The sequence below is a fragment of the Nicotiana tabacum genome, chromosome 3 (assembly GCF_000715075.1).
Source record: "Nicotiana tabacum cultivar K326 chromosome 3, ASM71507v2, whole genome shotgun sequence".
NCBI lineage: Eukaryota > Viridiplantae > Streptophyta > Magnoliopsida > Solanales > Solanaceae > Nicotiana > Nicotiana tabacum.
The window spans coordinates 68,762,456-68,790,143 of record NC_134082.1 but is presented as its reverse complement, the minus strand read 5'-3'; the positions used below and the strand labels follow the sequence as shown (position 1 = coordinate 68,790,143).

General features: G+C 38.7%; 1 protein-coding gene across 3 annotated transcripts; it reads right to left on the bottom strand.

Annotated features, from left to right (window-relative positions):
• Positions 1 to 692: 692 nt before the first annotated feature.
• Positions 693 to 27,688, bottom strand: LOC107831304 (uncharacterized). Of its 3 annotated transcripts, none has more exons than XM_075249523.1 (4): positions 26,482 to 27,688; positions 2,066 to 2,689; positions 1,784 to 1,959; positions 693 to 1,663 (listed from the first exon to the last, which is right to left on the bottom strand). In XM_075249523.1, exons 2-4 carry the CDS (start codon positions 2,641 to 2,643, stop codon positions 1,065 to 1,067), a joined length of 1,353 nt encoding a protein of 450 aa, XP_075105624.1. In that variant the 5' UTR covers positions 2,644 to 2,689; positions 26,482 to 27,688; the 3' UTR covers positions 693 to 1,064. The 3 variants fall into 3 exon arrangements, with proteins under 3 accessions (XP_075105624.1, XP_075105623.1, XP_016514549.1); XM_075249522.1 differs by lacking the exon at positions 26,482 to 27,688 and adding an exon at positions 13,882 to 14,319; XM_016659063.2 differs by lacking the exon at positions 26,482 to 27,688 and adding an exon at positions 4,203 to 4,668.

The following is a 27,688-nucleotide window of genomic DNA, read 5'->3' as shown; positions in this document are numbered from 1 at the left end:
TAACAGGGACATAGTAACTAATTCCACCTATATGAATATTGAAGTGGTGTCGCTTCTAACAAAATTTAAAGGGTTGATCTTGTAAATATTCATGAATCCAGGATGAGCACATGGCCGTAAACGTGCTAAAGCGAATACTGGATTTTCTAAGCTACTAGATAACATCGTGTGTGTGGTACTTTCGGTTTTGGCACAAGGATTTGTGGTTCAAATCTTAAGATATCATTAACTTCGTCAAAACTTTAATATACTTACACTAAAGGAAAGTTCAAATCTGTAAAAGATACTTTCAATTATTCACAAGTGTTATGAAGTGAAATAACAAACTAGTGGGGGATTGTAAGATAGTTTATTATTGGCAAGTTGGAAGTGAGACGTTTCTTTCTCGTACCGTGTCTGTTAGCCTCGGAACTGATCATTATGAAATAGCGCATAACAGGCACAAGATTGACTCAACAGGCACGAGATTGACTCAACAGGCACGAGATTGACTCAATAGGCACGAGACTGACTCAACAGGCACGAAATTGACTCAACAGGCACGAGATTGACTCAATAGGCACGAGACTGACTCAACAGGCACGAAATTGACTCAACAGACACGAGATCCTAAAGTTAATTATTTTTTAACAGAAAAATCAAATTTATTTGAATTTTAAATTCAAAATTCGAATAAATAGTCGTGTCTGTTTGTGAAACAAGACATCTTTTCTGAAAGGGTATGTTGGTTGCTTATAAATACACAAGAATTCCAACGAAATGATAAAGAAAATCACAAGTGTTATTGCAGGCTTTGTTGTATCCTGAAGAGAATCGTTTTGTATTTTCCCTAAATTAGTATACAGACGATAACTCTTTAAGGACAGTCGATTTTCACGCCTCAAAACCAATTTTGTTTATTATTTTCTAACAAATCCTAGCTTCCATGAGCAGGTCACCTTCTGATATATACCGCAGCCATGCTTAGCAAACTGCTATAACACCGGAGTGCTCATAATCTCTGATGCCAGAATAACCACATCCACACGATTCAGCACCGACAAGGAAGCGAAGAGGTGTGATTGTCAAATCATCTCTGTTTCTTTTATACTTGCAATTCTTGCATTCTCACGGTCCTGCTTGTATGTCCAATACAAAGGGGTATAAAATAGGCTACATAAACCATAAGGCACTGCCATCATTGAGAATAGGCCTTTTGACAATGCTAAGGCCTCTTTTGAAGATCCTAACAGCGGATCAACAGACTTGGAATCATAACCATATAGTTTTTCTGCAAGAATTCCTACAACTGGAGCTGCAAACGAAGAAAATGAAACCTCAAAGGCGCGATCAAATGCATAGATCATGGTCCTGTGCTTTGAAGGCACCACTTCAGCAAACATCGGACTATTTGTAGCAGTAGCATTCCAGCTGATTGTTAGCCCCATCAGGAATAGAGTCACAGCAAATGTGAAATAGCTGCTCACGGACTGGGGGACAACACGAAGAAGGAACCATGAGAATGGGATGCCCATAAAAGCGCTAAATTGCGCGCACATGATACGGCCTGAATTAGGGTATAGGCGAGACATTCTATCTCCAATGACACCACCAGAAAAGGAACCTAATGCACATCCAGCAGCAAATAGACCGACTAGTGCTGCTGCATTGTTGTGATCAAAACCTGCATCATCATATCATGTTTATTATTGATGCAGTGCACGGTCATGAACTAAATAATACAATAAACATTGGAAATTAAAAGAGCAGGCACCTTACTAAACATGAAATACAGGCTACTCACCAATTAATTCAAACCACAATGTAAAGAAAACCATGGCAGTCCAAGGTAAGGACCCAACCAGACCCTGCAGAACAATGCACTGAAACGTTTTCACTTTAATGACAGCTTTCATGGCTGTCCAAGACTCCATCCAAATCGACATTGAATTGGTATGTCCCTTCTCTATCAAATCCTTCCTAAAACAGGATCGCAAAAAGAGTGAAATGATGGTTAACTAGAGCATAGGACATGAAGCTACAATGTTTCTGACAAATCTAATGTAACTTAAACAAGCAACCCTACCTGTCACTATTTTTTGCAATATCGTGCTCTATGCTGGTTCTTCTTCTTGGATCAATAACTAATTTGAATACAAGAAATGCAATCAAACTACTCAATGTTGCCATCATGACGAAGGCAAAGCGCCATCCTGGAATGCCCCAGAATTCATAGCCAGCCATAACTGTAGCAATAGCTCCACCTCCTATCCCACCCATAGTTCCAATAAGATTAAGAAATCCAAATCCAGTTCCTCTAGCCTCATCCGTATAGCTATCAGCTATAAATGACTGTAGAGAAGGTATCACAATTGCCAGTCCAAAACCATTTACTGCCCTCCAGAATCCAACCTGAAAAAAATACTTACTAGCACCCATTGCACCAGTACCCAGTGCCCAGCACAGTATCCCAATTGCAAGAACAGGGGGACGGTCATAGTTTATGACTAAAATACCTGCTACTGGTGATGCAATTCCCTTGACGAAATTCCTTATGAATGTGAGATAACCAAGATCAGATGGCCCTGCCTTAAAAGTTTCACTGATTTCTTTGTAAACAGCTGGAAGGAGATTTTCATCAGCACGCTCCATTATGGCAGCCATGTTGATGATGATTAGGGAAAGAGAAATCCCATAAAATCTCCTTGATCTGTAATGGATCAACATATCAAATTCAAATCAGAAGAAAATAGGACCTAAAACAAAGAGGGATAACATTGTTTGGTGCACGGAGTATCTTACGATGAAAACACAAAACATGCTCAGTGAACACCATAAGCCATATATTCATTATCATTGAGTTGATTACTTGACTAGTGATTAGACATGATTAATTGGCATTATCACTGATAGTTGATCAGGTAACCCCTAATTTCACTAAAAGTATATGCTATTGAAAGACCACACCAAAGGGTCAAGGCACAAATTTGAACCAAAAATCCCGAGACAGTTTCACTAATACTTTGTTCTATTTAAATCAAAACTGCTAGAAGAGTTACTACAGACCATCAGACATTCTGCACCATGACCAATTGAATGAATGAGCAGCAAATCCGCACTAGGGGATTGCATTACTATATATAGGTCAGGCTCGAACAAGTGCAATGATTTAGAGAGCAAATCCAAGAAAAGCAACTTAAACTATCAGAGGGAAACCACAGAGAACGGCGTACAAGAAGTAGCACGACAAAGAGAACTGCAAATGGAGAATGATCAGATTTTTAGCTTCAGCTATGGATAAACATGATTTCAATATCCATATGAACTTAATTTTCGAATTGAGACCTCTGATCCTTGCTACCGCTATGTGCAGGGCCCGAGGTAGGGCCGGATCACAGGGGTCTATTGTATGCCGCCTTACCCTGCATTTTTGCAAGAGGCTGTTTCCACGGCTCAAATCCGTAACCTCGTGGTCACGTGGCAGCAACTTTACCAGTTACGCCAAGGCTCCCCTTTAGTTATATAATCCCTTAAGATCCACTAAAGAGTCAGTTATGTTGATCTTCAATCCACAGGATATCAAATCTAGTAAGCATTACACATAAATGAAAATATCAAATTAAAATGTGTTCATATGATTTCGGTATCATAACCCTGATGGGAAACTGAAGAAAATGGGCACTAAAACTTACAACTTTACTGATTAACTCTCGTCCACTTGACACTTAATGATGACTAAAGGTCCATTACAGAGAGGCCGATTAACATTTTAAGTCCGTTGATGCACTCAATATTACTAGTATTTTGTAGAAGTAGGTCCAAACTAAGTAAAATTATGGAGTACCATATATTTTAAAAAAAATTCAACTGCCTACACAAGTTCAAGCTCTACCTCCACAACTGCCATTAAATACCAATCTAATGGCATAAAGAGAGGTTATTGAGAACATTCAGAATCAAATCAAACGCCTTCAAAGCACAAAGGAAAGCAACAATTAATCTTAACTAAACAACTAGTAATAGACGGTGGGACATATATCTGATTTGCAAGTTATCTAAAAAAACAACCAGAGAGAGTGAAGTCCAATGAGAACATAATAAAATTCAGAATCAATCCAAAAATACAATAAAAGGAAACAACAAATTTGATGGTGCAATTTAACACACAGTGTAAGATTAAGAAAATCAAATAAAGAGTGAAAAGTAACAAGAGTGGAGATAACCTCATGGTGTGAATAAATGTGGTTAGAGTAACAGATTGAAAATTGCAGGGCAAAATCTGGAAAGTCAAGCAGTTATGTTAAGCCCATATGTAAGGTCAACGGTCTTCTTCCCCGTTAAGCCATGGTTGAAGGAATTAAACCAGTGGATGCATAATCCAATACGTACGCTATTAAATTTTCATAAACTATTTGACAAACTCGAGTAAATGCACTTGCTAGGTTTGGTAGGGAACCATTTAACGTGGGAATAGAGAAATTTATGCTACGATATCCGCAAAGGAATCGCGTAATAAGCAAATACTAAGCATAGAATATTCAATATTCAAACATAGTCTAAACTATACTTGGATCATAGCACATGTCATACTTTGTTAATACGAAATTAAATATCTGAGATTATGCAAAATTTACACAGTTAAACATAGGACAATGCAATTTAAACTGTTGTCTGTTTTTGTTATTGTTAATATAGTGGAAGACAGAAATGAAATATTAAGCGAATGACTTTAGGTCGGAGCGTTTGTTTGGTGAGATTTGCTTTGACCCTGTATGGGAGATTACAACTAAAGATTCCTTTTCAACAAAGTAGAGGCCAAATGTCCGATTAATTTTTTTTTACTCGTTCGGACAATTTAATAGGCATTTTTTATTTGCATGTATGAAAATTATATCTCTTTCTCAGACTCTATTTATAAGATTTCACTACGTATGTTGTTGTTGTATGAAAATTACATCTCAAACATCAAGAAGCAAAAGTAATTAGCATTTTAAAAGAAGGAATCACACCTTTATTATTAACAATACAAGTAAAATCAATATTTTTATTAGAGAACTACATCTTTTTGGTATGCTAAAAATAAATTTGCACGAATAAATTTCACTAATCAGAATAAGAAAAAAAAAATATCTTCAATAGATAAGTTATACCTCATAAGTAAATACATAATTAGATAAACTACAAGATCCCAAAAATTTAAATCATAAATCTCATATTTTTCTTGGTAATGCTTGCGAAATATTCATCATAATTTAATAATAAAGAAATTTAAATTGTATTTAATAATCATAGAATATCACAAAATTTTATGTTATAATAAAAAAAGAAATTATAAAAATTAAATTTGATCTCAATTCAAAATTCATATCAAAGCCCTAAGTTTTTTTATTTTAAAAGAAAAAAACTAGTAAAGATTAAGAGAAATGCTCTTTATAAATTTTTTAATTTTGGAAGCTCTTTTTTTAGTGTTCTTGCTAAATATCACAGATAAAATAATAAAATAAAGGAATTTTTTTTAAAAAAATAATAAACGGCAAATAAAAAATTGGGAGGTAGCCACAAAGGAAAATGACTGGAACAAAGGAAATAAAAAAGCATAACGAAAAGGGAAAGTCAAACAAGGTTCAAGATAAACTCGAATTTGAATTTTACACACGAGCAAAACTTTCAATAAGGTCTACCATCTATGGCACCTTTATCTAGTTTGCAACTGGGACTTACGGAATCAAATATTTAACCTGGTTTAAGGAATTTTTTACATAAATACACAATAAGTTTACCAACCTAGCGGTATTGGCGGATCCAAAACTCTGAGCAAGGGGGTTCAATATTACAAAGAAGTGAACAATAAAAATTTCATCGAATAAATTCATCGAAATTTGTTGAATCCAAATATAATATCAAACAGGTTCATAAGAAAAAAATAAATCTAAATAGGAACGAAACTATCGCTGAAACTCATGCTAACGATATGTTGGATTAAAACTAATACATTGGTTGTTGTTACAGAAAAAATATACTAGTAAAAAGGGGCATTATAAGGAAGAAAAGGCCAAAATAAATCATGTATAATAAATAATAATTAAAAATGAGCAAAAGATAATTGCAAAAATAACTATTTTAATAATAAATAAGACGAAGAAGTTGAAGGCAAACAGTAGGAGTGTTATTAGCCTCACCTTCTGCGTAATGTATTATTCAAGCAGTGTGAAAGAAAAAACAATTGCGGTGTGTGGGAAGTAGGAATCAAACTTGAGCCCTTAAAGAGAGTTTGAACCTCCTTCACCACTAAGCTAAGCTTTAGACTTATGTCATGGGAATGCAACATCTAATATATATCAATAAGAATCAAATTTAACCCTATATATATAGTATAATTTTCCGACGAAGGGGATTCAGATGAACACCCTTCCGCCCCCTAAATCCGCCTCTGCCTAGCGGGTGCCATACCATCCCACTCTAAAGGGTGGATTCGCCCCTGTGTATAGGAGTCTAGATGAGGAAAGTGATAAGAACTGTTTTTTTTTTTTTTTTGGTCTAAAGGAGTTTGTAGACATATAAATTTTATTGAATTTAAATTCATAAAATAATTTGGACCATATTTTAAATTCAAGATATTCTAGTCCAACTAAAATATTTTGGGCTATGGATTATACAAATAAGTTCAATATATATGGATTAAATAAATAAGTCTTAATCCATTGGGCTAGCTCATTTAATTGGGCTAAAATGATGAGCCCACTTCATTAAGCCCAAGATGTCATCTTCCTAGAGGCCCAGTTGGTGCCACGTGTCAAATGACGTGGCGCGCCAAGTTAAGCGAAAGAGCCAATAGGACCACGCCACGTGTCAAAATAACAAGGTAGGCCCAGTCACACTGAAAGGCCAATGAAATCGCGCCACATGTGCAAGTGACGTATTTTGGCAAATGCGGTCATGTCACACTTTAATTTGATTGGTCGGAAAGAGTTTGTTCTTATCATGACTCCTCCCTTCTACAACTATAAATAGGGGTTTTCATAACCCATAAAAGGGACCAGAAGTTATAACAAGAAGCAAGAAAGAGCTCGTGGATCAAACATCGCAAATTCCTCCACAAGTTTCAAGCTTCAAGCAATCAAGTTCAAGTTCAAGAAATCAAGTTCAAGCTCAAGAACGAAGAACAAATCAAGGTTTAAGGAGTGCAAGTTCAAATCAAAGTTCGTGCTAGTTGAATTCGAGACCAACGTTCGTGAACAAATCAAGGTTCAAGGAGTGCAAGTTCAAATCAAAGTTCGTGCTAGTTGAATTCGAGATCATCGTTCGTGGAAACAAACATAGATTCAAGATCAAGCTCAAAGGACCTTGAATTTATTTACAATTGGAAAGAAGAATCAGAGGATCCATAGAGATTGTAACACTCAAATATTCGAAATAAAATACTACAATTGTTGCGATATTTTCGGTCATGATTTTATTTTCTCGACGCAATTTATTGTCTACAAATTCTGGCACTCCCAGTGGGGCAATCTCTACCTCTCATCTCAACTTTTCAATCATTAAAGTCCAAGAACATTGAAATGGCTTCAAAGAAAATCAACTCCGGTTCAACTTCCACCAAGGCTGCTAACTCCAGGTTCTATGCTGATGTGGAAAGCATCCTCGATGTTACCTTTGGAAGCTTCGGACCAGTTACGAGGAGCAAAGCAAGCTCTTTAGGACAACAAACACCCCAAGTGCCGTTCGTGTCAACCCCTGTTTTCGGATCTTCATCCTCAAAAGGAGCAAAATCTTCCACAAACGCATCTGAAGGAGGAAGCGATGTTGTTGAAAAGATCAAGAAAACTCTTGCTCTGCTTAACCTATTCGGATCCAAATACTCTGCTATGAAGGAAGATGATGATGCTTCAAGTAATGGATCCTCCCCACTTACACCACATAGCGTGAGCCAATCAAGGATCAATCTATGTGATAATCCATGCTACTCTCCGTCGTCCACGACAATCATGCAAGCCATGGTGACAAACACTTCATCTATGAAGGAGCAGTTGGCAAACTTGACGGAAGCAATCGCTGGCTTGACCAAATGCATGCAAAATCAAGAGGCTAGAATTGACAAGATAACAGACAGGGTGGGAATCTTGATGAAAGAAGAATCCACCCATGCACCTGGCAAGCTCCCAGAAGTTCTAGAGAGTGACTCTCCACCAAGACAAGCAACATCCACTAAGGTTATCCCTGTCTCATCTGAAGGGATGATTCCAATCGATCAACTGAAGGAGTTCATTGAAGGAACTATTAAGAACAAATATGAAGTCGCTACCAAATCCTCCCTTACATATGCAAAGTCATAGACTGCAAGGGTCGATATGTTGAAGATGCCTGCTGGCTATCAACCTCCAAAGTTCAACAGTTTGATGGTAAAGGTAACCCAAAGCAACATGTTGTGCACTTCGTGGAGACGTGCAACAATACTGGGACTTATGGAGATTACCTCATCAAGCAATTTGTCCGCTCGCTAAAAGGAAATGCTTTTGACTGGTACACGGACCTCGAGGCTGGATATATCGATAGCTGGGATCAACTAGAGCAAGAGTTCCTCAATCGCTTTTATAGTACGAGACGCACTATGAGTATGATAGAACTTACAAATACTCATCAATGAAAAGGTGAACCAGTTATCGACTTTATCAAGTTAGAGGAATGCAAGCCTCAACTGCAAAGAGAGTCTTAATGAAGCTTCTGGCATACAGATGTGCATCCAAGGCATATATTGGGATTGTGCTACATCTTGTAAGGTATCAAACCTATCATATTTGAAGAACTTACGACTCATGCCCATGACATGGAATTGAGCATGGCCTCCACTGGAAATGAGAGGCTACCCATCTATGAACCTCGCAAAGGGAATGACAAGCAAGAAGTCAGGAAGTGGGGCAAGTTCGTACCCAAGTCTGAAAGCAAATAAGCTATGAATGTCAACACGTCACCTATGAAGTTCCCGACGAAAGTGAGCAAGAAGCAGAGTATGAAATCCACTTCTTTTCAAGATAAGCCAAGTGGAAAGTTGACTCTAAAAGAAATGCAGGAAAAAGAGTACCCATTCCTAGATTCTGATGTGCCAGCCATTTTCGAAGAACTCCTCGAGTTAAATCTCATTGAGCTTCCGGAGATGAAGTGACCAAATTAAGTTGGGAAAACAAATGACCCAAATTACTGCAAATATCTCCAACTTGTAAGCCACCCTCTGGAGAAGTGCTTTGTCTTCAAGGACAAAGTCATGGACTTGGATCGCGAAAAGAAGATCATGCTTGAAGATGAGAAAGCAAGCGTGGACCAAGTCCCTATCACCTTTGTCTCATTCAATCTAGATGAGTTATGCAGTTTAAAAGGAATCAAAAATGAAGAATTACTGGAGAACAACAAAGTTGAAGACGATCAACCTGATGATGATGAAGGTTGGACGTTGGTGACTCGTCGTAGGCGCCACAAAAGGAGCCCACGAAAAGAATCAGTAGAAAAACCAACAAGGAAGATGATGGTAAAAAGACCAATGAAAAAGAATCCAGTTAGGCGTTTGAAGAAATCAAAAGTGGAGGTACACCACCCTCAAAAGCCACGACATACAGTGGCTTTGGAGGATTTCTTGCCATCTTGGTTCCGCATAAAGATTTCCTGTAATCGTGTTGAGGCCTTTTGTTGCAATGCTGACAAAGGGGAAGAAAAGAGTGATGACCTACCATTGGAACCATCTTCAGAAAAGCTCACTAAGTCCACTTCTCAAGAAGTTAATGCTTGTGAGAAGAAGTCAAGTTCACAAATGACGATCTTCTGCTAGGTGACACTCTTCATAAACGCCCACTGTACCTGGTTGGCTATATACGTGCTGAAAGGGTAGATCAAATTTTGGTTGATGGAGGATCCTCAGTGAACATTTTGGCGATTCGCACTATGAAAGAAATTGGTATTCCCATGAACGAACTCTCATAAAGTCGTGTGATGATCCAATGATTCAACCAAGGGGGGCAAAGAGCCATAGGTGCGATTAGGCTGGAAATCACCATTGAAGATATGTAATCAAGTGCATGGCTACATGTGATTGATGCAAAGACTTCATACAACGTCTTGCTTAGAAGGCCTTGGATACATGAGAACAAAGTGGTTCCATTTACCTACCATCAATGTTTGAAGTACTACGAGGGTAAAGTCGAGAAAAAGATAGTTGCTGATGATGAGCCATTCACCGAGGCAGAGTCACACTTCGCCAGTGCAAAGTTCTACTTGAAGAACCACATTGTGAAGGAGATAAAAGTTGATGATGGCATGACAAGCAAGAATGGCGAGCCCAAAACTAAAAGAGATGAAGTGACTACTAGTAGAGTCAAAGATGTTATCGAGGAGGTACAACCCAATGCGAATAAATCTTATAGAGGGGGTATTGCATCTTATGGCAAGAAAGTGAGTCATGCGCTCCAATATGTCCCTAAAAGGAAGAAAGATGAAGGTGAATCATCTAATCTCCAAACCAAGACGCTAAAGGAGTTAACTCTTCCGGTAAAATGAATTGAGGCAGTAAAGTTGTCCTTGAAACTGCTTGCAGGGTTTGTAGCCCAAAATCATTTGCAGAATGTGGCACTCCCTACAAAGCGAACAGATGAAGGTTTTGATCCTAACGTTTACAAGCTATTTGCAAAAGTTGTATAAATCCTAATAAGCCATCAAATTTAGTGAAGCTACCATTAGAAGCTGCAACGAGACAACCACGGGAAGGTTTGGGATACAATCAGCCGTCACCAGTGCGCATCTCTATAAGAAGGGCAAGTATCAATTATATCACTGTAGGAGACAAATCTGCCACTTCTAACAAGCCTTTTGTCTTTGATCGACTTGGAAAATCACCTGTTAGGACCTCCATATTTGAAAGATTGGGTCCATTAAAGAAGGGGAACAAGTTCCAGAGAAATTTTCAAAGCATAAGAACACCCGCCTCGCCCAAAATCCAGAAAATCTCTAAGGATTTTTAAAGTTTGGTTCCTTCTAGAATGAGGCGACAAACAAAACTTGTGGTTTCATGTAAAGAAGTACTGAAGGTAAAGCCATATACTGTGGTCTACACAAAGGAGTGTGACGAAGATGAAGAAAGTATGGGTTCTTCGTATCATGTTACTGCACAAGGCGAGCATGGTGTTTTATCTCTAATGGAGGATGACGAGAAATTGGACAATATTTCACCATGTTATCACATATCCTTCAAAGATGGGGACCCTCAAGAAGATGAAGATGCAAATGATGCTCCTCCAAAACTTGAAGAAGGGGTGAAGGCAACGATTGATGCCTTAAAAGAAGTTAACCTTGGCACTGATGAAAAACAAAGACCCACCTACCTAAGTGCTTTACTAGAAGTTGATGAAGAAAGTACTTATATTGAGTTACTCAAGGAGTTCAGGGGCGTCTTTGCTTGGAGTTACAAAGAGATGCCTGGCTTGGACCCGAAAGTAGCAGTCCATCACCTTGCAGTAAAAAATGGTGCTCGCCCTATTAAACAAGCTCAAAGGCATTTTAGGCCGGACTTGGTTCCCTTGATTGAAACAGAAGTTAACAAACTCATCGAATCTGGCTTTATTCGTGAAGTTAAATACCCAACATGGGTTTCAAGTATTGTCCCTATAAGGAAGAAAAATGGCCAGATTCGAGTGTGCGTTGACTTTAGGGATATTAACAATGCATGTCCAAAAGATGAGTTCCCGCTTCCCATTCCAGAACTGATGATCGATGCTACTACTGGGTACGAGGCCATGTCATTTATGGACGGTTCATCAGGCTATAACCAAATTCGCATGGCACCAAATGATGAAGAGCTTACTGCGTTCCGCACCCCCAAGGGTATTTATTGCTACAAGATAATGCCTTTTGGCTTGAAGAACGCTGGTGCTACTTACCAAAGAGCTATGCAAAATATTTTTGACGATCTTCTCCATAAGAATGTCGAATGCTATGTTGACGACTTGGTGGTAAGATCAAGAGAGAACGGCGACCAATTGAAAGACTTGAGAATGGTGTTTGAGTTGCTCCGGAGGTACCAACTTAGGATGAATCCATTGAAATGCGCCTTTGGAGTTACTTTCGGGAAGTTCCTTGGTTTCATTGTTCGACATCGAGGGATTAAAATTGATCAATCCAAAATAGATGCAATCTTGAAAATGCCTGAGCCTCGGAATATTCATGAATTGAAAAGTCTGCAAGGAAAGCTAGCATACCTTAGGAGATTCATCTCAAACCTAGCTGGGAGGTGCCAACCATTCATTGGCCTTATGAAGAAAGGTGTCCCTTTCAAATGGGACCAAGCATGTAGCAATGCCTTTGAGAGAATTAAATCCTACTTGATGAAGCCTCCGGTTTTGGCAGCCCCTATACTTGGAAAGCCGCTGATACTATACATTTCAGCATAAGAAAGGTCTGTTGGAGCGTTGTTGGCCCAAGAAAATAGTGAAGGGAAAGAAAACTCCCTTTACTACTTGAGCAGGATGATGACACCACATGAGCTGAATTATTTGCCAATTGAAAAGTTATGTTTGGCGCTAGTCTTCTCAATTCAAAAGTTGAAGCACTACTTTCAAGCTCATGTCGTTTGTTTGGTTTCTAGAGCAAATCCCATCAAGTTTGTGATTTCAAAACCAGTCCTTAGTGATCGACTAGCAAGGTGGTACCTCCAGTTTCAACAATTTGAAATCATGTACATCCCTCAAAAGGCTATAAAAGGACAAGGGTTAACGGACTTTTTGGCAGATCACCCTATACCTGATGATTGGGAGCTAACTGATGAACTACCTGATGAGGACACCATTGTCACGCCCCGAACTTGGGGGCGAGACCGGCACCCAATGCATCACCTATCCTTGCGTACCAACTTGCAACTAAGGGGATCTGAGCATATGATGCCATACTTTGGCCATGGGCCACATTGTAAGATGACTGCGAATGCTGACTAAATGTTAATATAAAACTGGGCCGACAAGGCCGTCATAATTATTACAGCTGACAAACCAACCAAATATCCATACAAAGCCTGGAAGTCCAACATACTACACTAACTGACAGGATATGTCTACAAGCCTCTACTGATGGACATTCTATGATCGGAACAGCTCCCTGACCTACTCATAACATATATACATATATATACAAGATGTACATAAAGCTATAGACCCGGAAACTCTGAAAGGCATGGAGCTTACCGATCAAGCTGAACTCGGGCAACACTTATTAAGGAGGCCTACCCGTCTGTCTGTCTAAACTTGCACGCATGAAATGTAGCGCCCCTAGAAAAGGAACGTCAGTACAAAATAATGTACCGAGTATGTAAGACAATATACTGAAAGCTGAAACTGAACTGATAATATAATACTGCAAGTAGCTGGAAGTCAAAGAAAATCTGAAAATATGCTTACCTGCTAATACTGACTCAATTCTCTCAATATAGTAAGTAAAATAGTTGTCCGACACTATAAGGCTCAGTATACATATATATCTGCTCTGCCGTAGTAGGCTCGCTCATAAGCGCTCGGCCATACTAGGCTCTGTATCTCGACCAACTGGGCTCGCTCATATGCGCTCGGCCACAGTAGGATCGTCATATAACTTACCATCTGATCAGAGGTTGCCCAATAAGGGCCTGCCCATCAATTATAGCTCGATGGTAATGAAAATACTTTTAATACTGTATATATGTAACTTCTCTGCTCTCTTGACTGGAAGAAGGAAATATTCAACTGAATAGGAAGTCTTGATAATGAAAATATTATAACTTACAACACTAGAAAAATATATGCAATTTGCGTGACTAACAAAATATATGTAAATTCCGGAATATGAATGTAATGACGAGATCATGCCAAATGAAAGAAGAGCTTAGCCTTAACATACCTGAATCTTGGTATGTCCTCAATCTTCGTATACGAGTCCATGCACCACAAAAATGCATGTCCCAATAACTATTACGATGATCCAGTAAGAACTTACAATCCTAGATAATATCATTGAGATATATGATGATATATAATTTGGCATATCAACAACTTCGTGCAGCATCCAAGATTTTTTAAATGCTCCCTTATCCATAAGGAACATCTTTAGATCCCTTCCAGCTACAATTTCCGTCAGAACTACAAAGGCACGGTTGATCTCATTCCTAAGACCAGTGGCAAACTCCAATACAGGTTTCTCGGGGATGTGAACTTTCGGAATGTGTGGTGCAGATTTGTGAATGAAGGCGCTAGCGTTGCTCCACAAAAAAATCCAGCCAGAGAAACTTATCAAACCATGATAGAGCAAGGTAAGGAAATGGTATTCTACTACGTCAAAGAGAACCCAAGCCAAAATGTCATAGCAAATATTAGCTTGCATCTTCTGATGGAAGTGAATATTACTATGTAAATAATGTTAAGTTGCCACATAATCCCAAGTGACTAAGAGTCACTTGTTTGGGAAAATGGCTTGCTGCCACGTAAACCCCCTCGTTGGGAATTTAAACTTTATCCAATAATTAATTAGGCAGTATCCCGCTACTCGGTAATTAACCAATTACTCGCATAATTAAGAATTATTTCAAATTACTTAAATTCCATTTATTTTTAATACACTTTATACATCCTACTATCATGGTCATGTGATACCTTATACATCACTAGTCCATAAATACTGAGTATTTTAGCTCGGACCGTATTTTACCCCAACATGCCAAACTTCGACAAAATTCGTTTTCTTCGATATTACTTATCCTCTTACCTTCACGAATTTACTTATTACTTGTTTGAAATAGCATAATCCTTATAATCTCCGAATAATCTTTTCCTTGGACTGATGTCAATTACCTTACGACAAATTTCACGTACAATACTACAGGGTGCAACATCGTCGTAACGTAGTACTGCGGAATGTGACATCTCACTTCCGGGCTCTCATTAATTTATTTATGGCATATTTTCATGTATGAAAATATGCGGTGTAACATCATTCCTCCCTTTGGAACATTCATCCTCGAATGTTGATTGATGCACTTATCGTTATCTTATCCCACAGCTCTTTAGAATACTTTAGTAGTCCTCTTGCCATCTAGGCAAATATTCTGTATATAAGTCCAAAGGCCAGGGCATTCCCCCCTTTAGGCCTCTTCCCCATGCCATGACTTGTGATCGAATTTCTTTCAATCTCGTAACTGTTGCTACCTTCCATCATGCAGCTTCTACGATACTGACCTTGTAAGTGTGCCTATGCGACTCTCCTCTCCTTTTTCCTCTAGTTTTTAGCCAATCCTGAAATTCTTCGCTTGGTATTTTGTCGAACTTACGAATATTTCTCTATCTTATTTTATAGACCTGGTTATCCATTCGTATAACTTTACTACATCTACATTGGTCATACTATACCATAACTCTTACCTCAACTTCTCATTACTGAGGTTTGCTACCAATTCCCAGGTTACTTTCGTTGCTTATCCCATACGTATAAATCTATGTTCTCTAATGCTTCCACATTACTATTCATCTTAAGAATGACGGCCTAATCTCCTCTCATATTTTATAACTTTTATCCATCCATTGTTAATTCACCTTAATTTTGATCCATAATCCACCCCTGATAACTTAACCTTTTATGTAATATTGCTACTAGGATTCACGTTTTATCGGTGAACGTCTAAAATAATTAGATTGATCCACCTGGGGCGATACCCTGCTTTCATAACCGTACCTCACAACATCCCAATGCGATTCACCTTGCGTGGGTACTTTAATCCTGTCCAATTCATAAGATCCATCTCTTTTCTTTGCTGAATCATTACTCAATTGAAGGCCCAAACGTCATCTTTTATCTATCACAATTACACCCTCATTCTATTACCAGGGTGGCATTCTAAATGCTATTAGTCTTAGACTCCTTTGAGTTCATTCAGGCTATAGTGGGCTTTGTATAATTTAGAGAAACCATATGCTCTTCTTATTTTCATGGGCTTAATCTTGAGGACTTATCCATTTTCGTTACCTTCTCACTCGCCCGTTCTTATCCTTACTCTTGTCTTCTAGAACCTTGTCGCTTCATCATACAATGGATTGCGACCTACACAACTCTATTTATATTACTTGTAACTTTTCAACTTTCTTGCATCATAGATTTTCCTTATGTCATTTTGAACGTCAAGCGAGACATCGCATCATCTCTGACTCTTATTTACTCTCTTAGTCAGGCTTTTCGATACCTAGACCATAGGCTGGAAGATATGCTAATGACGATGCTGCTATTATTCCTCGATACTGAATCCCCATGTTTCTAGCCCCTTTTCCGCAATATGGATTATTCATAACCTTTTGTATTTGAGTATCTTATATGTTGTTCACTTTTTCCCTTGCTTACCTTAAAATATTGCCTCACATTTCTCTATCTTTTTCATAACCTCCCTTCCATATAGGCATAATTTATTTCCACAACCTGAAGTTATATTATAATACTTGCACCTTTAGTGCATACATAATCCGGTGGGAGCTTCATACTGACTTCTTATAAGTCTGGTACTCTTCAGTTGGCTTCATCGTGGAGCTATTATAAAATATGGCTAATGTACTATCTTTCTTATACCTCTGCTACTTAAGAGTGATCCTGAGGTGTATAATTCTCTTGGTCCCTCCTGTTTTGCTTAGTCGATGTAACTCTTTAGTCTCATCTTCTTTCTGATCAGCCTCTATGTTGGCTTAAGACATCTTCCGACCTGCGGCTCCTGGTATTAGTTATTACTTTAGCCTTTCATAGGCGCTGAGGGATATTCATGATAAAATCCTTTAACAATTCAATCCTTCATCTATGATCTAGGCTCAATTCTTTCTTTTAACGTATACCGAAATCTTCTATGGTTGTATATGATGCAGGTATAAAACTCCAAACTCTTAAGTGTGTTAATAACGTCACCAACTCGGGATCATTAATCGAATAATTCCCTTCGTTCCTTCTTGGATTTCTTTAACGTAAGCTATTTCTTTTCCTAGTCATTTTCCCCCCTTATTGCATGCATGCTTAGCTTATCTTAGTTCCCATGCATGCCAGAGTTTTCGTGCAACTCATATGATCTTGAATATTACGTTTAATTTTTCTTCCCGTTCATTAACCATGGTAGGTGCCACTTTCCTTTGGAGTGCTTACAATGTTATTGTGAGACTATTGTTACACGACCATTTCTCCTTTAGGTCGTTGTGCTTAGGTTGAAGCCTTCTTTCTTATCTCCTCAACTAGTCTTTCGTTGTAGTACTTAGGGAGAACCCTTGACTCTCGTAAAGCTGTGAGCTTATTATGAACCTTTTTGATGTCCTTACTTTCCTATAGTCATCCGTAGTTGCTTACTTCCATGCCCTTGTGCTTGTATGGTTGCTTCTGAACTGTTATTTTGACTGCCTTCCTAATGACACTTTCTTTTATCCCTGTAACACTCATACAGTGTATTTAACTACCCCAACTCTTGTTTGAACATATTTCAAGTATTATAATGATATTCTCCGAGGCTGAATTCTCCATGTTGGGTTCTACTATGTTTATCTTACACGATCTGATGACTCGTCTGTAACTTCCTGTTTAGCCATAACTGGGATCTCCCTGACTAGCTACTAACTACTTGTTGGCCCATTCTCACATCAATATTCCTCGTAATCTTTCTTGGGTTATTTACTTTGTTTTAACTTACGTCTCGCACTGGCTCCTACAGCTCGGGCATGAACCTTTACTTCCTCTCCTTGAAGTCGTGCTTGCACAATATTCTTGAATCGTAGCGTATCTGTAAGATTTGGATAAGTTTCATCTCATTCCTCTTGCATTTATCGCATTCTTGCCTTAAGGCTTCTTATCAGGAAGCTTACACCTTTCAGTACACCCATGATCTGTTAAAGACCTTATATTTACTTATCGTAGGCATCATACAAAAATCCAATTCCTCTGACTCAGCTCTTCCAAAATTATTTCTCTTTCCAACCTTCTTTCCGTATGTATCGTTGAATAAAATAGAATTTCGAATTTTGAATTCTTATAAGTGAGCTCTACCACACGATCTAGAGTAAGAAGAAAGAGTGACAATCCTAAATGCCCTGTAGCCTCCTGATTATAAGTGTGGTGCACTACACACCCATAAATAAGACTCTACTAGACACGGCTTGTAGACTTCCTAGGACAAAATTGCTCTGATACCACTTTTGTCACGCCCCGAACTTGGGGGCGAGACCGGCACCTAATGCATCACCTATCCTTGCGTACCAACTTGCAACTAAGGGGATCTGAACATATGATGCCATACTTTGGCCATGGGCCACATTGTAAGATGACTACGAATGCTGACTAAATGTTAATATAAAACTGTCTGTCTGAACCTGCACGCATGAAATGAAGCGCCCCTAGAAAAGGAGCATCAGTACGAAATAATGTACCGAGTATGTAAGGCAATATACTGAAAACTGAAACTGAACTGATAATATAATACTGCAAGTAGCTGGAAGTCAAAGAAAATCTGAAAATATGCTTACCTGCTAATACTGACTCAATTCTCTCAATATAATAAGTAAAATAGTTGTCCGACCCTATAAGGCTCGGTATACATATATATCTGCTCTGTCGTAGTAGGCTCGCTCATAAGCGCTCGGCCATACTAGGCTCTGTATCTCGACCAACTGGGCTCGCTCATATGCGCTCGGCCACAGTAGGATCGTCATATAACTTACCATCTGATCAGAGGTTGCCCAATAGGGGCCTGCCCATCGATTATAGCTCGATGGTAATGAAAATACTTTTAATACTGTATATATGTAACTTCTCTGCTCTCTTGACTGGAAGAAGGAAATATTCAACTGAATAGGAAGTCTTGATAAGGAAAATATTATAACTTACAATACTAGAAAAATATACGCAATTTGCGTGACTAGCAAAATATATGTAAATTCCGGAATATGAATGTAATGATGAGATCATGCCAAATGAAAGAAGAGCTTAGCCTTAACATACCTGAATCTTGGTATGTCCTCAATCTTCGTATACGAGTCCATGCACCACAAAAATGTATGTCCCAATAACTATTACGATGATCCAGTAAGAACTTACAATCCTAGATAATATCATTGAGATATATGATGATATATAATTTGGCATATCAACAACTTCGTGCAGCATCCAAGATTTGTTAAATGATCCCTTATCCATAAGGAACATCTTTAGATCCCTTCCAGCTACAATTTCCGTCAGAACTACAAAGGCACGGTTGATCTCATTCCTAAGACCAGTGGCAAACTCCAATACAGGTTTCTCGGGGATGTGAACTTTCGGAATGTGTGGTGCAGATTTGTGAATGAAGGCTCTAGCGTTGCTCCACAAAAAAATCCAGCCAGAGCAACTTATCAAACCATGACAGAGCAAGGTAAGGAAATGGTATTCTACTACGTCAAAGAGAACCCAAGCCAAAGTGTCATAGCAAATATTAGCTTGCATCTTCTGATGGAAGTGAATATTACTATGTAAATAATGTTAAGTTGCCACATAATCCCAAGTGACTAAGAGTCACTTGTTTGGGGAAATGGCTTGCTGCCACGTAAACCCCCTCGTTGGGAATTTAAACTTTATCCAATAATTAATTAGGCAGTATCCCGCTACTCGGTAATTAATCAATTACTCGCATAATTAAGAATTGTTTCAAATTACTTAAATTTTATTTATTTTTAATACACTTTATACATCCTACTATCATGGTCATGTGATACCTTATACGACACTAGTCCATAAATACTGGGTATTTTAGCTCAGACCGTATTTTACTCCAACATGCCAAACTTCGACAAAATTCATTTTCTTCGATATTACTTACCCTCTTACATTCACGAATTTACTTATTACTTGTTTGAAATAGCATAATTCTTATAATCTCCGAATAATCTTTTCCTTGGACTGATGTCAATTACCTTACGACAAATTTCACGTACAATACTACAGGGTGCAACATCGTTGTAACGTAGTACTGCGGAATGTGACATCTCACTTCCGGGCTCTCATTAATTTATTTATGGCATATTTTCATGTATGAAAATATGGGGTGTAACAGCCATGGTCATCGAAGTTCATCCTCCTTGGAAGATGTACTTTGATGGTGCTGCACATCATGGAGGAGCTGGTGCTGGTGTAGTATTTGTCACCTCTCAAGGTGAAGTGCTGCCCTACTCTTTAACGTTGATGCAACTCTATTCTAACAACGTTGCTGAGTATCAAACACTAATACTTGGGCTCGAAATGGTTGTCAAAATGAAGCGGTTGCAATTGCAAGTCTTTGGTGACTTTTAGTTAGTGGTCAATCAGCATTTAGGTAGTTACGAGGTCAAGAAGCCTGAACTTCGCCCATATCATGATTACACTAAAAAGTTAATGGGGTGGCTCGGTGATGTGACTATTCAGCATATGCCAAGGAAAGAAAATAAGAAGGCGGATGCTTTAGCTGCCCTAGCTTCATCTTTAACCCTGCCTGATCAAGTGCAAGTTACTGTCTGCCAAAAATGGGTAGTACCGCAGCCAAATGAGGCTGAAGATGAAGAAAATGAACTCAAGCATCTTGTTGCTGTTTCTGAAGTCGAGAAAGAAGAATGGAGACAACCCATTATCGACTACTTGTGCTATGGGATACTTCCAGAAAATCCGCGGAGAAGAACTGAAATCCGTCGTCGTGCACCTCGCTTCCTTTACTACAAAGATACCCTATACAGAAGATCATTCAAGAGAGTACTCTTGCGATGCTTAGGGGAAGATAAAGCACTCCAAGCTTTGCAAGAAGCGCATTCTGGAGTATGTGGGTCACACTGGTCTGGACCAAAGCTCCACTTCCATATAAAAAGGATGAGATACTATTGGCCAACGATGGTAAAAGATTGCTTGGACTATGCTCGAAGATGCAAGGCTTGTCAATTCCATGCGAATTTTATTCATCAACCTCCTGAAGTGTTGCACCTGACTGTTACATCCTGGCTATTTGATGCTTGGGGATTGGATGTTGTTGGACAACTATATATTTTGGCTGCAACTGACTACTTCTCAAAATGGGCTGACTACTTCTCAAAATGGGCTGAAGCTGTTGCTCTTAAGGAAGTAAAGAAGCAAAATGTTGCAAGTTTCATCTGAGTAAACATTATTTATCGCTTTGGCATTCCTCGTTATACAATAACGGATAATGGAAATCCATTCGACAATAGACTGATGAACAAGATTTGTGATCTCTTTGGCTTCAAGCAACATAACTCTTCGATGTACAATGTTGCCGCCAATGGTTTAGCTGAGGCATTCAACAAGACTCTATGCAACTTGTTAAAGAAAGTCATCTCCAAATCCAAACGTTATTGGAATGACCATATGAAAGAAGATCTATGGGCATATAGGACGACTCACCGCACGCCAACACAGGTGACTCCTTATTCACTCGTTTATGGAGTCGAAGCCGTCTTGCCACTTGAGCGTCAAATACCTTTATTACGACTGGCTATTCAAGAAGGGATCACTAATGAAGAAAATGCTCGACTTCGATTAGCAGAGTTGGAGGCTCTTGATGAGAAGAGGTTGGAAGCTCAACAGAGTCTTGAATGTTATCAAGCTCGATTGTCTCGCACCTTCAATAAAAGAGTCCACCCGAGATCCTTTCAAGTAGGAGATCAAGTCCTAGCCGTATAAAGACCCATAATTACTTCCCCTAAACTTGTAGGGAAGTTCACTTCAAAATAGGATGGGCCATATGTCGTACAAAAAGCTTACTCAGTGGGGCTTACAAGCTGGTTGATGCGGATGGTATAGAATCGGCCCTATCAATGGCAAGTTTTTGAAGAAGTATTATCCTTGAAGTTGCAACGCTCCTTGACGCATGAGCCTAAACTGCATGTTGCTATACTCCTGGCCCGCAAGAGTATAAATTGTGTACGGCCCAAAAAAAAGAAAAAAAAAAGAGAAAAAAATCCACTAGGTTTGAAATCTCAAAAGAGGTGGCCTAGGCAAATGTTAGGACGTAAAAAAAGGAAGAAATCTACCTATTCTGAACTACGGTATGACTTGATCCTCTTCACCGAGGTACGTAGACAGCTTAGAGTTTCATTCTAAGTTCAGTCGTATAAGTTCAAAAGATACATATTGCCCTAATTGTTGTCCGAGTGAAGTATTAAGGAATGCAAAATCAAGCTGAAATGTCATCCTCTTGTTGAACTTTTATCTCATTTGATTTAAAAGGGGCAACTCTCCATGGTAAATTAATATCTTCAATGGGCCGATTTTAGAAGGATGTCAAGTATTTATATTGAAGGCCAGGGATTCTCTATGTCTTCAGGTTCGCCAAACGTTCAAGTTTTTTTGGTCTCCAAGTCCGCCCTCTGCCTTAAAAAAAGGGAAGAGAAGAGAGGCGTTAAAAGGAAACACACGTATAAGGAAAAGATTGCTTGGCACAATGTTTCAAATTCAGTGAGACTTGAACCCAAGATATTTGTGAGAATATGGCTCTTAAATTTCGATTGATGGAAAGTAAGACATCTTCCGATCTCGAGTCTTCCGTACCAAAATGCAAAGGTTTTGGTGAAGTCGCACAATCTGAAATCATCAGCATGCCAGAATTTTACGTTGAATTTGGAATATTATCTGAAACTATCCTTAAGGTATTAAATTTTGTATTCTGTATATGATTTAAATCTAGAAGTTTTGTTTCCGAAAAATCAAACGGTTCATAATTTCAACGTTCCTATACCAAGATATGGATTTTTGGTGAGACTGCGCAAATCTGGAATTGATAGCGTGGTGCAATATAAAGTTAAATTCAAAAAATTATCTGGGACGATTCTGAAGTTGTTTGATTGAGAATTTTGGATATGTTCTTGATCTTGAAGTCTAGTTTTCATAAAATTAAACTATTTGCAATTTTGATATTTCTACACCAAGATATGAATTTTTTGGTGAGACTGCACAAATCTGGAATTGATAGCGTGGTGCAATATAAAGTTGATTTCAAAATATTATCTGGGATGATTCTGAATTTTTTTGATTGAGGATTTTGGATATTTTCTATATCTTGAAGTCTAGTTTTCTTGATATTAAACGGTTTGCAATTTCAATATTTCTACACCGAGATATGAATTTTTTGGTGAAACTACGCAAATCTGAAATTTTCAACATGGTGAAATCTACAGTTGGTTTCAAAATATTATCCGGCGCAATTATTCAAGTTGATTCTAAGCAATGGATATATTTTAGATATTGAAGTCATCAAACGGTTCATTATTTGGACTCTCCCATGACAAGATATGAATCTTTTGTTACAAGAGCGTAAAGCTGAAAATTATGCGACTAAGATAAAAGTCGGACAATGTAAAGAAAAAGAGAAGCTGAAATATTTAAGCCCTCGAAGTCTTCAAGTCCGTCAGTATTCAAGTTGAAGTCCCCAAGTTGAAATCTTCAACTTCGTCGGTCTTCAAGTTGAAGTCTTCAAATTCGCCGATCTTCAAGTTGAAATATTTAGGCCCTCCAAGTCTCAAAGTTGAAATCTTCAACTCCGTCGGTTTTCAAGTTGAAGTCTTCAAATCCGTCAGTCTTCAAGTTGAAGCCTTCAAATTCGCCGATCTTCAAGTTGAAATATTTAGGCCCTCCAAATCTCAAAGTTGAAGTCTTCAAGTTCATCGGTCTTCGAGTTTCAGTCTTTAAATTCGCCGGTCTTAAAGAAATATTTAAGCCCCCCAAGTTGAAGTCTTCAAGTCTTTCGGTCTTCAAGTTTCAGTCTTCAAATTCGCCGATCTTACAGTTGAATTGTTTAAGCCCTCCGAATCTTCGAGTTGAAGTTTGCAAAGTCCGCCAAATCTTCAAAGTTCTCCAAGTGTTCAAGTCGATGTTGTATTCAAGTTGAAGCTTTATAAATTTCCAATCTTAAGGTGGACATATAAGTCCCTTTGCACCTTAAGTTGGCCTCTTCGTGGGTTTGTCCTTAAAAGGAACTATAACTTTTCAATCTTAAGGTGGACATATAATTCCCTTTGCACCTTAAGTTGGCCTCTCCGATAGTCGGGTCATTTTGAGAGTAATCTCTCCGATAGTCGGGTCATTTTGAGAGTAATCTCTCTGATAGTCAGGCCACATTGAGAGTAATCTCTCCGATAGTCGAGCCATTTTGAGAGTAATCTCTATGATAGTCAGATAACATTGAGAGTAATCTCTCCGATAGTCGGGCCATTTTGAGAGTAATCTCTCCGATAGTCGGGTCATTTTGAGAGTAATCTCTTCGATAGTCAAGATCTCTCCGATAGTCGGGCCATTTTGAGAGTAATCTCTCCGATACTCGGGCTACATTGAGAGTAATCTCTCCAATAGTCGGGCCATTTTAAGAGTAATCTCTCTGATAGTCGAGCCACATTGAGGGTAATCTCTCCGATAGTCGGGTCAGGATGAGTACTTATCCCTTCATACCCTAAGATTGTCTTCTTCATGCATGAATCATCTTATTGAACGAGAACATATCTTTCGCGCTTGGACCTACAAAAAAGACAAAGGAAGAAAAGCACAAGAAAAGAAGAAGAAATTACCTTCACGTTAATGCTTCCAAGTTGTCAAAATGGTTTGCAAACACGCTGAGATTGGTGTTTACGAGAGAAGAGTATGTATCCTTATATAGATGATTAAAGGCGGATATTGAGAAGTAATATTCAATGTGGTACATTACAACAATTGGTTTCCTACAAGGATTTAACTTATTGAGGCAGTCGTAGTAATCTGATCTAAGCAAGGAGTTTCGCTGGAAGAAAGAGTTTTCAAAGCGTGAGAATCCATAGTAAATTACGGGAAAGAGTTCTAATATAGCTACGTTTGAGTCTAAAGCAATGTAAAATAAATTGCCAACTGAATAAGGTGGATACAGTAACGAAAATATGTGAATGCAACTTATCATAGCCTAATCATTACTGTTGGATCCTTTTCTAATTAAGGGAAGATGAAATCCTTGGCAATGTTAAATTCAAGCACCAGGAATCCAATGCCAACGTACGTATGATTCTTTTCTAATGAAATCCTTGATAATGTTGGATTTGAGTTCCAAGAATACTATGCCTATGCTGCTTAGTATTATTTCTATACACATTTGAATTGACAAGGAATAAATTGTGGGACAATTTTTATTTGATCTGGACTCCAAATTCATTGCTCAACTAATACTTCAAGCCTAGTCTTTTGAGATCGATGTCACACCTCCTTTTTCCTCACCCGAGGGGGCGCAGGGGAGTCTTTTTCCAATTAAAGGACAATGGAAACGGGATTCGTTTAATTATTTCAGAGTCGCCACTTGGGAGATTTAGGGTGTCCCAAGTCACCAATTTTAATCCCGAATCGAGGAAAATAATGACTCTATATTATAGTCTGCGTACCAAAAATCTAGATAAGGAATTCTGTTAACCCGGGAGAAGGTGTTAGGCATTCCCGAGTTCCGTGGTTCTAGCACGGTCGCTCAACTGTTATATTTGGCTTATTTATCTGATTTTTAATACAATATGAACTTATGTGCAAATTTATCTTTTAACCGCTTTATTATTATTGTTTTTACAAGAATGTGAACATCGCTTAAAATATATCTTTGGACTGTGTCACATGAAATGCACCCACAATCCGAAACATATTTTATTTGATGTTTTAGGATTTGGATTTAGGTCGCATGAAATGCACACCCTAGTTTAAGAAAATTACATTATTAAAGACGCGCCTAAAGCAACTAGCGCATTATTATTTTGCGGAGGCCGTGAAATTCGCTAAACGACCCTCCTGAATTCTAAGTAATTTTAAACAAGTATTTACTGAGGGCCCCGCAATTTGTATTTTTATTCGGCGAGGCTCATCTCATTCTTATTTTTTTTTAAGAATTTGCAACGTCATGGAAATGCATCTCGGGCCACGCCACAATCAATGCGCCCTGACTAGAGATATATTTCGACTCCGTTGAGATTTGGATTTGGGTCACATAAATGTGCACCCGAGTTTAGGGAGATAACATTATTAAAGGCGCGCCTACAGCAACTAGCGCATTATTATTTGGGGTAGGGCCGTGAAATTTGCTAAACGGCCCGTCCCGGAATCTAAGTATTTAAGACATATATTTTGTGAGGGCTTCGCAATCCATACATTTTTATTTGGCGAAGCTAGTCTCGTTTTTTTTTATTTATTTATTTGAGGGCAAACTTAAAGCAATTACGATTTTCTACCCATGAAATCATCCGAGGTTAAACAAAAAAAACAACGATTCTAACAGGTAATAATATCCAGGGTAAAAATGAAAAAATAGAATAACTTCGTTCATATGCTCACATTTACTTTAAGCATGCAGTAACTAAACATAGAATAAACATTTTTAACATAACAACAAAAATTGCATTGTTGACATTCATATATATCGAATATTCTCATTTATTGCCTTGAACCATAATATGCAAAATGACTGAAATGAGACAAAGGACGAAGAACACCAACCTTCGAACCTCGACAATCCTAGAACGACAAACAGTGCTTCCTACGAAACTCGAACCGGACTTCACTGAACAAGGCACAACAACGAAAACCCCGGAACAAATTCGACGGACTGGACCTCGACTCAGCTTTTGGGCTTTGGACTGGAACTCGACTTCAACACAAGGTCGAGCAGCTCACCTCCATGAACTCCGGCTCAACTAGTGGCGTGAAGCTGACGGACTGTTTAGTCGACGATTGTGGGGGTCGACGGGCAGTGTTTAATGGTGACGGGGTGATGGTTGTCGACTGGAAAATGACGAGGGCGTTGGTTGCGACAGTAGGGTGGGTTGTTTGGGCAGCTGGGAGGTTGACGTCGTCTGGTTATTCCGGTGGGAAGCTTAGGAGGAGGAGGGGTGGTTGCCGGTGATGGAGGTCGACTGGGTTTTTTCGTTTGGGGTGGTCCGGAAATGGAGTTTTTTGAAGGTAGGGTTTTCTGGTTCGTTGGTCGTTTTCGACGATGGAGTTCCGACGAGGAAGGTGGCTGACGGGTTGTTGGTTTTGGACTGGTGGTCGTTGACGGAGAGAGAGCTGGATGGTTTGGAGGTGACGGGGTTCGACTGGAGTTTTTGGACGTGGGGGGTGGTGGTTATAGCGTCGGGGTGGTGTTTGGGAGGAGGAAGATGGTCCGTTGATGGAGTTTTGGCTTCTGTTTCTTCTTCTTGTTGAAGAAGAGAGATGAACAGTACACGTTTCCAAAATTTCCAAAATCCCTTTTCGTTCGTTTTTTCGTTCCCCCCAGATTTCCTTTCTTTCTTCTTTTTTTAAGAAGAAATACCAACAGTAGTCCTTTTTCAAAAATATTCAAAGTCTCTTTTTTTCGTTGCCCCTTTTATGTTGGCTTTTCCGTGTTTTGTAACACAATGCCCATGAAAATGAGCCCCACGCGTGGTGGGGTTCGAGGCATATGTCCCCCACGCGTGGTGGGGTTCCCCATGTGTCCTGGACACTGTTTATTATGGGCTAGGTCCAAAAATTAGGCCTAAAACCGGGTAGTTTAAACCCGAATATTATTCTTTTGCCCGGACCCGAGAAATAGGAACACGTTGCTTAACTAGTCCTATGTAAGCAAAATAACTACCAAAAATAAGACTAGTATTTAAACAAAACTATATCTTTTTAAATATTTTTCAAGGTTTAAAATAGCTACAAAATATTAATAAAACTATTT

Coding starts and splice junctions, on each gene's coding strand:
- LOC107831304 (XM_075249522.1), bottom strand. CDS start 13,922: ATGGACTCGTATACGAAGATTGAGGACATACCAAGATTCAG. Junction 2,690..13,881: donor GAGGACATACCAAGATTCAG/GTATGTTAAGGC, acceptor GATCCATTACAG/ATCAAGGAGATTTTATGGGA. Junction 1,664..1,783: donor ATTGTGGTTTGAATTAATTG/GTGAGTAGCCTG, acceptor ATGATGATGCAG/GTTTTGATCACAACAATGCA.